General features: G+C 44.1%; 1 protein-coding gene across 1 annotated transcript in view; it reads left to right on the top strand.

Moving 5' to 3' along the window:
- The window catches only part of EFNB2 (ephrin B2), a 42,805-nt gene that overhangs the window by 9,588 nt on the left and 18,252 nt on the right, over positions 1-14,965 (top strand). Inside the window, exon 2 of the mRNA XM_030313870.1 lies at positions 12,789-13,072. Coding sequence (XP_030169730.1) covers positions 12,789-13,072 — 284 coding nt within the window. The remainder of the gene's footprint in view (positions 1-12,788; positions 13,073-14,965) is intronic.

Genomic DNA, 14,965 nt, shown 5'->3' with positions numbered 1-14,965 from the left:
CTCTGAGGCCCCGTTACTGATGAGAGAAAGGACTGTCTCTACCCTCAAGAGACTTAAATTCTGAGGCAAGGAGAGGGAAGCCGTGGTGGAGGTGTCGTCCCAGGAGATCTCTGAAATACGCAGGAAGCAAGTCAGAGCAGTAACACCACAGCTCAAGAGTGTGTGTGTCCGTCAAGGGTACATCCGTGAAGCACCCACAGCACTTCATACATGTGAGCGTAGCTCAGACGGACCCTACAAATGAGGCAAATGGGGGGATGCCAACAGTGATTTCAGCTACCTTTCCTAATAGGACAATTAGCAGTGCCTCCTGGTTCAAGACGCATGTGATGGTAGCGGAAAGGTCTGGCGATTTGATTTAGCAAAGACAACCAGGCAAGTGCTGTTTTCACCAAGTTAAGAGCTAAGAGTACACGCTTCGGAATCTGGCTGTTTGGGGCCGGTCCCAGTGCAGCTGTTTTTTTACTGTGTAACTAGGGGAGTAACCTCCGTGTCCCGTCTCTAAAATGGAGGCGGTAATCTAATAGTGCTGAATAAAAGAGTAATAAAATTGTGGTCAGGATTAAAAGAGCTTAGCTCTGTGCTTGGCACAATGAAGCCATAAATGTCAACTATTGTTAATAAAAACTAATTGAATATCTGTGCGCCTGGCTATGGTTTACTTTGCCTACCGTATACAAATGCAGAATACGTAAAAATGACATGTGAATAAAGATTACAAAATGCCATGTTCACCTTTCAAGGTTTGTTGTGTTGTATTGGGTTCACCTGCCAGACTTCTACTCATTCTTCAAGACTTTTTTGTTATATGAAGCACGTTATTTCCTCTCTACCGTAAAGTAGGCGCTCTCTCCTCTCTTCCCCGACCCGACCCCTGATGCTTTGTTGTAACATTTATAACACTGAAGAAATCAGTTTCTCCACCATGGACTGAGCAGAGCCTGGGCCGAATCCGCTTTGTGGATCCTAGTACAGGATGGAGTAAGAGATCGTGTTGTTGAACACATACGTGAATGCAACCTGTAGGGATGGGCAGAAGAGTAGCATTTTTTTTGCATTAATGTTACATGTTACTTCTTTAGAAACCTACTCACCTGGTGGACACAGTTGGTGTTAACCACAGTGGTACAGAGCTCCTTCCATGTGCCAGATGCTACTCCAACAGCTGACAAATACTGACTCATTAAACCTTCACAGTAACTGTCTGAGGGAGGTGCTTTGATGACTCCTGTGATATCGGTGGGGAAACCAAGGCACATTAATTAACTCGCCCAAAGTCATACGGCTAATAAGTGGTACCGTCTGCGTTTGAACCTGGTTCCTCTGGTTCCTCTGCTTCCGGGACCCTTTCTCTTAATTCTCTGCCTCTCTCTCTCTCTCTCTCTCTCTCATGTGATGGCACGGAGTAGTTAGAAATCGTGTAACTAAATTAAGCCTACGTTTACCAAAAACAGTGCATGCATGGTGGGTTTAAAAAAAAAACAAAAAAGTTTGAGGTATAATCCTTTCCATGTCGATCTTGATTTATAACCTTTCCCATGATGGCTATTACAATTCTAAATGGATCCTTTGAATCTTTGATAACATGGTCCTACCCAATGGAAACTAGACCGTTATGAAAGTATGTAATATTAATGCATTTATCGAGTACTATTCCTTTGACTATTAACATTTCCTTTTAAAAATTTTAAATATTTGATCATTTCTTTGCTGGGAGAAGAGGTCGGCTTCCCGAGGAGGGCTGCATTTGGTAAGGTGCCGCGGGTGTGTGTCAGGCTAAGGAGATAGGATGACATCTTTTTTAGAGTCTAGTCACAATTAAATGCCATTTTATTTTGGATTTTGGGACCCGGGCCAGCTTCCAGCTTGTCAGAGCTGAGAAGACTCAAATCAAGTCCAGGCCTATTTCTACAGCAAACTGGGATTCTGGCTTCTTGCCTGTGGATCCATTCAGTATATCCCATCTGGCTTTTGATGTTCTGCGAGTTCGGAGCAGTTTGTTTTAGGAAGCCAGGCAGCCTGGGCCTCTCCTGCCTCCAGAAGGAGGTTCCTCAACTTCCCCAGGACCTGACCTCGGCGTCTGCTCACCTGCGGACCCCGCAGCCGGCTACAGGTCTCAGCCAGGCCAGAGTTCAGGGCCCAGGGCGTCCTCCTCGTTTGTCCGTGTCCCGTGTCCTTCGGTTTAACTCAGTCACGCGGCCTGCTTGAATAGCTTAAGAGTATTGAATTCCTGTGCACTTTTGTGTTTTGGTGAAGCCGCATCCGAGCTGCTTGTGGCGACAGAGCAGGAAATGTATTGCGCACAGTTAGAGCAGGGCGCCGAGGACATTTTCATAAAATACCGTTCGGGGGGATCTGCATGCAAGTCTCCAGCCGGTCAGGTTTGACTCCTGTGTGATGTCAGCAGGACCCACCTGCCCGCCTTGGGACCTGCTTTCCTCCTTCCCTCCCCCCTCCCCCACTCTGGGCTGTGTCCTGCCCAGTGCCCCCAGCACACCTGTCCCTGACCCTCCTCCGGAGCCCGGGAAGAAGGAAGGGCACAGGAGGCAGGCGTTTAGGTGGTTGGTTGTAAAGCGATGGCACACAGCCTTGTAAGCTGTGTTGGCAGGCTTCTATCAGGAGAGAAGCGAGTTTTGTCTCTTCTTAAACCTTACTTATCCAAGTGTTCATTCTGAGCAGCCCACTCTGTGCAAGGCCGTGGGGTGGAGGGCTGGGCATCCCTCAGTAAACACAACAGGCTCACTCTTGGGGTCACACCCCAGCCTGAAGAGCAGGAATTGGACCCTCTTGGTGTGCCTCTTTCTTTTAGTGCCGTTTCCCCACCAAACGGGAGAGGTTTTTCATTCACCCGTGAAACATGGGTGAATTGCTTTTCTAAATAGGCAAGATTCTTTGGAATTTAAAAAAAAAACTGTGATGATGGGGAAGAAAGAGATGGAAGGAAGAGACACCCACACTCTAGACTGTGATGTTGCTGTGCGTGGAGATCTTAATCCCATTCCTTCCAGTTTTTAAAATGCCAAACCACTCCCTTCTGTGATTTACATGTGCCTTTCATGTCTGCGATGTTCCCACTCAAGTAGATGAGCAAGGGGATGCACACACTTCTCTCTAAAACAACAGAGAACCATCTGGAAATGCCCCTTGAATTTCTTTCTGTATGGATGTGAAAGCCACTTTTCTTTCTGGTGCCTCACCTATAAATAGCAGGAGTCCCACCTTCCTTTATAGACTCTTGCTAATAGCACGTTTGGAACAAGACCTTACAGGTGCAAACAGATCCCAGTTGGGAAAGACGCTCGCAGCGTCTCTTGCCTCTGAGGGTTCTGAAATACCTGTTTCGCCAATGGGACCAGTGGATGAGCCAGCAGGACAGAGTTGGCCTGGGTGACTCACTTCCCTCTTGCTTTCCCACTGCGCCTCCCAGCCACCCCAGTTTTGCCTTCTCGAGCTACAGACTTCATGGGGTGGCTTTTCTGAAAGTTTTGAGAGAACGGGGGAGCTTAGATCTGTTCCATAAATAAAAACCTCTATTGTTTTGTTGCTGTTGTTGCAAGTGGCCGATCTTTGTTTTTAATTCCATTGCAGAGATCAGCTCCTCTCTGTGAACCTGGGAAAGGAAAACAGTGACACGCTCAACGTCTGACTTACAGAGACAAAGCTATCTTTTTCTCTTTTTTTATTGAGTTTTTTATTTTAATTCCAGTATAGTTAACATGGTGTTACGTTAGTGTCAGGTGTATAACAGAGTGATTCAACAGTTGTCTGTAGTACTCGCTGCTCATCATAAGTGTGCGAAGATATCTTTTTCAACCCCAGCTTGCTGTAGACTGGCCTCTGACTTGGAAGTTTTTATTACAGTGGGACAGATAAAACTTAAATAAATAACTTGCGCTATTTTCCTGAATGGAAACCTAAACCATGAGAATATTTGAACATTCTAAAATAAAATTCACCTTAGCCACCAATGTTTGAGCACTATGTCACAAATAAAAAACAAGATTAACATCAAAAGGAGTCTGTTTTCATTCAATTGTGCAGCATTGCAGGCTGTGAAACTTAATATTATTTTGACTCGTACAGTAATTGTAGGACGACAGGGAAGTGGATTAAGTTGAAATAAAAGCACTCAGCAGCACCAGTTGAGGTCATTGGCCAGAGTGAGGCCTCTGGCTTTGCATATTAGGATTTTAGAAAGAAAACTTCTCCTTTAGACTCTAGTTGAATGCTTTTTCTCCAGCGTGTACAGAGACAAAGAGGCACACTCCTCACCTTGAAAAGTTGGTAAACTGGTTTGCTCATCCACCGGCTCACAGCGCATTGCGATTTCTCTGCTTCTCATCTTTCTTTTTCTGGAAAAGATTTTGCTTGTCATTGGTGTGAAGCTTGAAAGGCACCCCTCCCCTCACCTCCCCCCCAACTCAGCTTTTAGATTTATAACACTTTAATGGTCCCAGATTGTACAGCCTGCTTTTATTCCCCTTTTCTTTTCCTTGAATAAATCAGGTTCATGTTGCAGATGATATTTGTGTGAGAAAAGTGTGAAAGAAGGGGCACCTGTGAAAACAAGCCATTGTCCCAGCACCCATACACTTTCGAATTAAAGCAGAAAATGTCAATTAAGACCTCCAATGACTGCCTTATTTCGTGGAGGTTTAGAGCCACTGACACGATCGTGGTGCACTCGCCCTTTAACCTGCTACTCCAAGCCATGGTATCTGGTGACCTAATTCTGGATAAAGCTGACACCCCCACAGCTACACCCCACTCTCTCTGGTTTCGGAGAAAGTTTGTGCAGAATCTTGTTCTGATGTGAAAGTGCTAAAGGGGGCAGTAAAGGGCTATCCACAAAAAGGAAACTTTTTCCAAGTATCTCTCCGGGTCCATGTTGCCTCTGTCTGCCATGGGCCCAGCTTTTATTTATTCCCTTTGTAAGAAACACTTGTGTGCGGGGCACTCAGAGAGCTGGTCTTATTAAACCGTGGCAGCAATCTAGCATTAAACAAAGTGATACAAGAGGAGTATATCCTGCTCGCTGATGAAATCCACATACGAACTGAAGTCCTGCTTCTGCAGGATTTCTATCCTCTGGTGCACAGAGTGTTTCTGAACGGGATCTTCTTGGGCTGCTGTGTCCATGCTCTAATAGCCCATGTGGACGTGGGAGGCCCCCAGGGCACAGTGACGTTCTGGGTCACGCGTGGGTCTGGGCTAACCCAGAGCCGTTTGTCAGGGGTGACCAGAAAGCCCCACCAGGGGCCAGCCAAGCTACAGAGGGCTCCTTCTCATTCAGATTTCAAAAGGGACTAATTTACAAACAGACCCGCTCCTTTTCTCTGCAGTCTTTGACGTTTAATTAAAAATAGGAGCATCTTCTGGGAAAAGGGCACGTTTTCCAAAATGTAGTAAATGCAAAGCGTACTTAATCAAGAACTCTGGCGTGCAAATAAACCCATTCCGCGATCGGATGTGATTTTTGGTGCCAGCTCCTGGGCCAAACCTGCTTCTGAAGCTGGAACTCAGATTCCCTCAAATGTTAGCCAACTGACAGAGTTCTGCAGCGCAATGATTCAGCATAAACCATACCCATCCCGTATTTTTCATTCATGTGAATACACTGGTTGTGCACTAATTACTAAGCTTTTGTGGACTCAGGAACTGACTTCTTAAATAGACCACACTTCCCCCCATAATAACTTTATTTTCTAAGGAAGTGCACCAAAAAGGTTAAAACGTCTGCAGGCTTTAAATATTTTAAGTGCTTATTTTTAAAACCAGCATTTGGAAAGACTGATCAGGAACAGGCTACAGTTTGTTCTCTGTACGCTGAATGTGATGTCCCAGGTCTGATCACAAAAGCACTTAATGTTTACTGCAGAAAATTGTGAAAAATGCAGAAAGCTGAAAATCACCCTAAATCTACCACCCAGTAGCTCAAAGCAGTCTCAGGTAAAGGCCCTCAGTTGGATCATCGGTGTATGTTTTCTGTGTCGTCAGCAGAGTAAGCAGAATGGTGTAAGGCACGTTGTGTAAGCGTGCATGTTTGCAGCTGAAATTGGCCGCGACCATATACTCTGAGGTAACTTTGAAACGAAAGGAAAGATCAGTCCTCCGTGAAAAAAAGTAACCTCTGTTCATTTATGAATCTTATTTCGCTCAGTCGCGTGCTCCTGAGGTAGCAAGCACATCATGGGTGGGTCCCCAGTCTCCCAGTTTGCCCATTGGCAGGATTTGACAGGGTTCCTGTTCTCAGGTGGATGATACCTGCCCTACTTATGCAGAAAGATCAGATGTTTAAATAGATTCTTAGGTACATAGTAGCAAATACAAGCGACTCTGGACCGGGACTGAGACTTTTTTACATTAGAAGCACTGTCATCGTGTCTGGCTGGAGGGGGTTTGCCCGACCCAGTTATTTGGACACAGAAACTGGTCAGTCCTGTCTACATCTTATTCTGATCTCTGTTATTCCGTGTCAGCGTGGTACTTTTGCATTCGGCTCCCATGTACTGAGTTGCCCTTGTTTATACGGCAGTTTGGCATAGTCTTCGGTCGACCTTCCCAGGATTGCTTCCCCCAGGAGAACCAGGCCTTCTGGTTTTCATGGAGATTCTCACAGACTGTAGCAGCATCAAGGGGCCATCCCACAACTTGGCCGTTCTTCTAGGTTAATTTTGGGTGGGTTACTCCAAAGAAAAGTGTAGGAAGTCATTGAATGTTTGTCCTGAGGTGTGGGTGTCATGGTCAGGGACAAATACGGGACCAGATAGGGGAGGAAATGGGGCATTTGTCGTGGGGTTAGGGGTGCAGTTGTGGTTCCCCGACACAGCTATCCCTAAGTATCTCCGCTCCTGGCTTCCCATGGATCCTCGCATTCCATCTGGCCAGGGTTTGAAGTTGATGGGGCGCCCCCTGCCTCCATCCGATTATTTCCCAGGCACCTCTGAGTCCTGGTAACATAACAGGGGTCAACAGAGGAATCCAGACTTGAGGTCTCATGTGTGATGTTCTGGTCTGTCAGAGAAAATTGCATGTTGTGACCCTTGAACTCTGAAATAGCTGGTTTATACTTCAAATGTATTATGCTTGGGGTTTTTGTTTGTTGTTTTGTTTGTTGTTTTGGTTTTTTAAGCATGGATACCTAGTGTGGATTAATACATTTTTTTTCTTACATTGTATTTATTTTTGAGAGAGAGAGAGAGAGGGAGGCACAGAATTTGAAGCAGGCTCCAGGCTCTGAGCTGTTAGCACAGAGCCTGACATGGGGCTTGAACTCACAAACCGTGAGATCACGACCTGAACTGAAGTCAGACGCTTAACTGACTGAGCCACCCAGGTGCCCCCAGTGTGGATTATTAATACATTAAGGAATATCATGTCACATGAGAGCTGTATTATAAATAGTTTCTACAATAATGAATATGAACTTGAAATGTCTAATTTAGATTATTAGAGATCTAATTTAGATTACTAAATATTAATGTCTAATTTCAGTTATTAGATTGATTCAAAGTATTCCCTATGGGAAATACTAGAGTCTGGTTTGCTGAATAACTTTAAAAAAAAAAAAAACTTGGATTATATTTGATAGGTAATCAGAAGATAAAAAACATTCTGCTATCAGACCTTTTCATTTCATGCAGCTTAACTTTGGAAACCCTATGTAGGGTTTCTGTTTTATTCCGTTATTGTCTCTATATTTGATTCAAAGCCATCACGTCTATTGTCTTGCTTGGAAATGACTCACTGGGGAAAACCATGGAAGCTGCCTGTTTATGCCCAGCCTTCCCCTCTTAGAGCCTTCTGGGGAACCCTCCACTGACACGCCCAGCCCGCGCCACTCCAGGAAGCAGCCCTGAGCCCCAGGTCTCCTGATGGACAGGAGATGTGACTTCTTCCCAACAAGAAGAGTAGCCTGGCTCAGAGAGGGAGCCGTCTCTGTCCTATCTAAGACACGAAACCCTGTAGGTCTTTGTTTTCTGTTTGGGATTAGAAATCGGCAGACTTTATTAAGTGACACCTATACCTACTTTTGTTTGCGTATAGTTTAATAAAAACCGCCTCCCCTGCGTGGTATGGCTTGTACCTCTGGGGCTTTTCCTCTGTGCTCCTTTTGGTTAGAAGGTAAAGGTTATTTCATCACACAAAAAGAAATCTGTATCTGATCCCCACCGTGGAGAGCCAGGTTAGTGATTTGAAATTAGCCCATTGCCACCCCCATCATTCTGTGGGTTTTTTTGAACACTTCCTAAGTCAAAATAGGAGAAATGTATTACTAAATATTACGAAATATTCAGGGCATTGTGTATGCTGTGTAGTCTGACTTATTGTTAAGGTCTCTCAATCTTGGGGTAGTAAAATCCAAATATAAATGACCCAGCTTCAAAAGCAGAACTCTACGGTTACCGACTTGATGTTAACACATGGGACGCATTGTTTTCCACTCAAAAGTGGTATTAAGAAATTCACCCCATTTTGTTTTCATTTACATTTTGGATTCTCATGAATTGTCAGGAGACCGTCCGTGGCATTCTAATCAAAACACAGATTTCATAGAGTTGGTCGGTTTCTTCCCCACCTGTTTGCTCACAGCCTCCTGGGCCAGGTAGGGTTACCAGATGGCTGCCTTTGTGAGCCGTGGTCTCAGCTGACCACATCTGGAACAGGCTTCAGGCACATGCCTGGCATGGAGTTAGGCCCCACGTGGCTCTTGCAAGCCTGTGTGTCCCGTTGACTCTCTCTTCATTTTGCTTAGCCTCGTGGCTTATCTATGCAAACCTCAATTTAGAAAAACTTGCGGCTCGCAAAACCAGATTTATGCTGTAATGTGATGCAGCGAGAACTGAAAAGTGTGCAAAGGAAGGGGGCTTTTCCTGTCGTGTCGCGTGTTTGGCACAGCGAGTCTTCATCTGTTTGGCATGTCATGTACGTGTGCAGTGACTAAATGAAGATAATGTGATGTAAAGGGCTTTGATCGGTGCATAGCCGAGAATAAGTTCTCCAAAGCAGTGGCGTTTTTGTTGTTAGTGGCTCTGGAGGGGCTAAGTGCCCTGCATTTTAGATGGGAAGGGATTGTACAAGACTGCCATGCTGACAGATCCTTCCAGAAAGAATGGATCACAGGCTCAGTCTGCACTGCTCCGTGCTCTCCAGAAAGACCGCCAGGCCTGGAATGAGGTCTTGGAAATCCCATCCCTGCTCTCATCTCAGTCCATCCCTGTCCCAACACCCGGGGGTCCTGTCTACAGAATTCTTCCATGCCTGTGATCCACAAATAGACAATGGCACGTAATTGGACTTGAACTTCTTTGTGCATTTTCTTAGCTTCCACTAGTTCTTACGTATTTTGTCAATGAATACGTAATTTATTGAGCATTTACCATATGTGGCCCTCGGGCATTCAGTATTCAGACACACGGGACCTGCCTGCCCTCAGGGAGCTAGCTAGACTGTGCCCTGCTGGTGAGGAGAGCCTTACACTTTTGTCGCTCGGCGTATCTGGCACAAAATAGGTTGCTTTAGTTGTTACACTCACTTGACTCTCTTTTTGCTCTCGTGTTGCCTTAGAAACTGAGGGTTCCTGGGAAGCAAAGGAGCTTCTGAGGTTTGACGGTGCACAGTGGGTAATGTAGGCAAGAAATGTATGATTCAGGCTCTCAGTTTCTGCTGAGAAACCATAGTCTCATCAGTATGTATGCGTGTATTTATATACATTATATGTTTTTTATGTTACATACACTATATTGTATATAAATCATGTTATATAAACCAGTTTACGTGCAAATATGTATTTGTGTGTGTGTGTGTGTATATATATATATATATATATATATATATATAATAAGTATACCTTTAAAACACTGAAGTGCTGGGCCTTTCTTTAAAGGATTCTTTTTTTTTTTTTTTCTTTAAGGGATTCTTTTTTTTTTTTTTTTTTCGTTTAAGGGATTCTTGAAAGGGAAAAGGATCAAATCGTCGCCTTACTTTTTGCCACAATGTGTTCTGAAAAGCAAACAGACACTTTGCAAAGTGTTTGCAATAGGGTGCTTCATCGGGATTTAGTTTTTATGAGCATATCAGATAGGCTTATTGAAATTCGAGATTTCTGCCCTTCTCTTTCATTTTGCCAGGCCATCCCATGGCTTAACCCTCCCCGTACGTCACTCCCTCATCACTGACAGTTTCCAGTTTCTAGGTGATTTGTGCCTTCTGAGAATACAGTCTAAAACATGCTGGTCCTCACAGCCAGACCGGCCCGTGTGTCGTAGGTTCGTGGCCTCGGCCCGTCAGCCACAGCCCAAGCTGGAACTCGCATTTGGGGAGTGTGAAGAGACCATCATAAGCAGTTACTTACATGGCAGGGAGGAAACCTGCAGTGATTCTTTAGTGAAGCCAGGAAAAAAAAAAAAAAGCCCTCTCATGAAGGATACACAATCTAGGGAGCATTTTGAATGAAGAGAGAGCTTAGTGACATACGGGGTGTGATGCAGGCAAGTTCTGATAAGTGGCCATGATCCGAGGCTGGGGGGGAGGGGGCAGAGCCAACCATTTCCTGGAGGTAATTGACTGGATGCACAAGAAGGTGGGTCCATCTGGCCGCGAAGGATCCTGGTCTCTAAAGCCCCAGGCGAGTCCCTGGGGAGATAGTCCCAGGTCACAGCTGATGGTGAAGACCAGTGCTTTGAGAGGAGGCAGACCCAGGCCTGCAGGCTGCAGGCCTTAGCTGTGGTTTAGGAATACTTCTAACACAGCTAACATGTGCTGCTCTCTCTCTCTGCCAGCTCCCCGAGGAGCAGACCTAGGACAGAAAAAGTTTGGAGTGCGGTGGGCACCCCCAGGCAGGAATTGGCCCCTGGTTCTTGGACACAGAGAAGATTTCCTAAGAAGGTCAAGGAATAAAAGAGGAGGAAAAGGATGTGTCAGGAAGGCAAGCACATTTCGTTCGTACCGACTGCCAGGCATCCTGCCCCCACTGCGTGACCACAAGAATACACGAGAATCGCTGTGAGAGGCAGGAGTAAATTCTGGTTCAGCCCTTCAGTCCGCCCCCCAGAACCCAGAGTTGTGTTTTACCCACAAGAAAGACAGAATTGCTGAGAAGAGAGCACACTGGCACTTAGGAGGCGGGGGCAATAGCCTGGGACTTGAATTTTCAAAGCATCTCCCCAGAAAACCGTACAAATGGCCAAAAAAGTCACAGAGAGGCTCTTGACTAGTGGTGACCCTCATTTGTCAGAAGTTGTAGAAATTCTTCAAGGTGCACACATGGTTGTTTGAAGTTTGTCATTGTTCTAAAAAATACTCATTTTGAGAAAGATTTTGTTAGATTCTCTTTCTTTCTTTCTATGAATGCCATGTCCTTGCTAAAGGAGTCTGGGGGAAAGAAAGGGAGGAGGAACCACACACACTCTCTTAGGGATTGTAAATAACACATTCCCGAGGAAGGTGATAAACCGTGTGCAGCGTGCGTTTTTCCTGCCATAAAGAGTATTGGTTTTTAATATAAATCTATACCACAATTTCTTATGTTCTTTGATGCTTCATAACAACCTCATGTGCCTTTCAGAAAAATTAATACCATTCATTAGCATAAATCATAACCTGTATCCTGTGTATTTGAAATTGGGGTGCCTCATCATCCAGGTATGCATGCGCTCGCTCGCTCTCTCTCTCTTTCTGTGAATTATGACCTGTTCATTGTCATGGCTGGTGGGCTTCCCTGGTTAAATAAAGGGTTGGATTGGAAGGATTCAGACGTGATGCTTTGTTCTTGGGCTTGAGTATTTTAATGAGCCTACAGGCTTGGCTGCTTGGAGGGAGGAACGAGATGGGGTTTCTAAGTGTGTTGTTAGTGTTAGCACTTGTAGGTGGATGTTCGTTAGAAAGCTCTTGTGTCCGCTTCTCAGAGAAACTCCCCATTAAGAAAGATCTTTCAGCAGCATGGCAAGCAAGAGGGAGAAAAGAGGAGAGAAGCTGTAAGCTTTCAGCTGTAAGCACCAGGGGGATATTGTCTCAGTCATCTTAGTTCTGAAGATTTGCTTCTAAGAATTAATTGGAGCAAATACATCTCAAGGCAGAAAAAAAGGTCTGTGAAGCAGGGACCGTAGTGGCTGTCCTTGTAATTTGGGGACTCTTCATCTTGCAGCTGAATCAATACTCGAGGGAATTACTTCTGGTTATCTTTTATGGGTTTGTAAGACAGTTCTTTTGTTCGGTGTAATAAAAACCCCATTGTTTGATCAGTGGCTCACTAATTACGATAAGTAATTTGAAACATTCTTGATGAAACTTGTCTGTTAATTAACATCAACAGCAAATGGAAACTAACAGGACAACAGAGTGTGAGTGCACCCACTGTTCCCTGGAATCCCTGCCATCTTTCTGTGGCATGCCCAATAAACTAAAGCTGCCGATGGTTTAAAAAATAACAAACAGGTGTGAAGGTGTGACTCACCACCGAGGAAAAGTTATTGTGAAGTTATACAAAGGAGTCCTGAAATATTACAAGCGAGGAGGTGGTAAAAAGAAGTGTCAGGAGGTTGACTGATCCTACTCGGGAGTAAGGAGAGTGGTTTCTTTTTGACTGTTTTTCTTTAAAGCTTGGTTCCTAAATACATTCACCCCGTGATGATCTGAACTAAGATACTTTGGATGAATACAAATGTGGATTTATAAAAGTATGCTTTGGAATTACTGGCCTTGCGTGGCTGTATTGTAATTATTGTGAATACTGTTCATGTTTATCAACTCAGTGGCTTTTTTTTTTTTTTTCTTTTTAATGCTTTTAGATTTCTACCTGGACAAGGACTGGTACTATACCCACAGATAGGAGACAAATTGGATATTATTTGCCCCAAAGTGGACTCTAAAACTGTTGGCCAGTATGAATATTATAAAGTTTATATGGTTGATAAAGAGCAAGCAGATCGATGCACTATTAAGAAGGAAAATACCCCTCTTCTCAACTGTGCCAGACCAGACCAAGATGTAAAATTCACCATCAAGTTTCAAGAGTTCAGCCCTAACCTCTGGGGTCTAGAATTTCAGAAGAACAGAGATTATTACATTATATGTAAGTATAATTGTATTCATTTATTTTACAGAATATAGGATAAGCTAAATAGGTTTGTATCAATTTTTTTAAGTGTTATTATGGCAAATAATTTGGTGAGAATCTTTGCTGAAAATTGTCCATTTTTAAAGAAACCTTAATTGAATGAGGGACCCTATACTCCTAGTACTCGATAATATAAATACCCAAAGAGGAAAAAACCTCCTAGACTTTTTATAGTATTGAAATAAATGGATATATATGAATATTCTCAGCATCTCTACTGACAAAAACATTTTTAAGGACCATTGGTGAGATCTGATAGGTAAATCTTGTGCAATGACTTTTCTCTTCATCCACCCATCCATCCATCCATCCATCCATCCATCCATCCAACCATCCATTCATCTGTTCATTCATGCATTTAGTATTTACTCTGCACCAGAAACTGCATAGCACTAGGGATTCAACAATAAACAAGGTGGGATGATGGTACCCTTTCCGCATGGGACTCCCAGATTCAAAGGAAGGGTGTTTTAGGCAAACCACGATTAGAAGAATAAGACAAAAACTTGGGTTTTTTCAATGAATTAGTTTTGTTTTGGTTTGGTTTTTTCTATCTACATAGTAAAATGACATTGTTTCAGGAAACATACTGTGTATCCTTTGGGTCGCATCTGAACTAGCACTCCCTTCATGAAGCTGTGAAGGCCGAGGCGGCACACATCCAAACACATGCCCCCTAGGGGCAGATTGCATGTTGGCACAAAGGCAGGATTGTTCCCGGCCCAGGATTTTGTCATAGTGCAATCTGGGTGACTGAGGTTAGTTAGCTGGTTACATCACTCAAGCAATGAAATATGTTTTTCTTAATTTCTTTGGTTTAAAGCTCTGCTCAGAGCTGGGTCGCACGTCTGCTCGCTTGTCACCACGCTTCAGTCCGTCAGGGAATGCAGAACTGCTCTCCGCTGGGCACGCCCACCGTCTTCTCTCGATCCCATTGAAACTGGCTTTCTCAACCTGCCAGCCACTCACTCTTTAGTGTGCAAAGTCAGTAACTCCCTGACTTACTTGGTACTCAAGAGTACACTAGTTTTTACCACGTTAGTTATTAAAATGAAGATGGTCATAGCCGTCTAATTATCCTGTCCTTTGTGCAAACCTGAAACACTAGAGACTAAAAGCCTATCTTTAAGCCAATGTGACACCCAGAGAGTAGCTTAGCAATAGTAAGTACCATGAAGAAAGGAAAGGGGGTAAATTATAGATTTCAAAGAATGATTATCATAAAATGAAAATAAAAGCATTCCGATGGAAGAAACAAGCAGGTGGGGTGGTAAATGATACAAAACAATAGAGAAATCTTTGAAAATATAAAAGTTATTAGGTAACATAAATGGAGCTATTGGAAGTCTAGCAGTTTACGTATTTATTTATTTATTTATTTATTTATTTATTTATTTATTTATTTTAAAGACTTTTTCACGGGGCACCTGGGTGGCTTCGTTAGGCGTCCAACTTCAGCTCAGGTCATGATCTCACAGTTCATGAGTTCAAGTCCTGCATCGGGCTCTGTGCTGACAGCATGGGGCCTGCTTGAGATTCTCTCTCTCTCTCTCTCTCTCTCTGCCCCTCCCCACTTGCACTCTCTCTCTCTCTCAAACTAATACATAAATAAGCTTTCAAAAATTTAAAAAAAAAATACTTTTAAAGACTGTTTACCAAGGACCCTAATGTTTTAGTGCAGGGAACCGAAACATACCTCAGATGAATTCACACAGAAGGCTGGTGCCCAGAGGAGGTGGGAGAGGGCAGGTGCAGTGCCTGAGAGGGGGCACCGTTGAGTGCCCACTGCTCCTGAGTTGTCACTAGAACTGTGTGTGCAGCCCAAGTCCATGAGCTGGCTCTTCCATG

Source organism: Lynx canadensis, chromosome A1 (genome assembly GCF_007474595.2).
Source record: "Lynx canadensis isolate LIC74 chromosome A1, mLynCan4.pri.v2, whole genome shotgun sequence".
Lineage (NCBI taxonomy): Eukaryota > Metazoa > Chordata > Mammalia > Carnivora > Felidae > Lynx > Lynx canadensis.
This window is presented reverse-complemented; position numbering and strand designations above follow the sequence as displayed.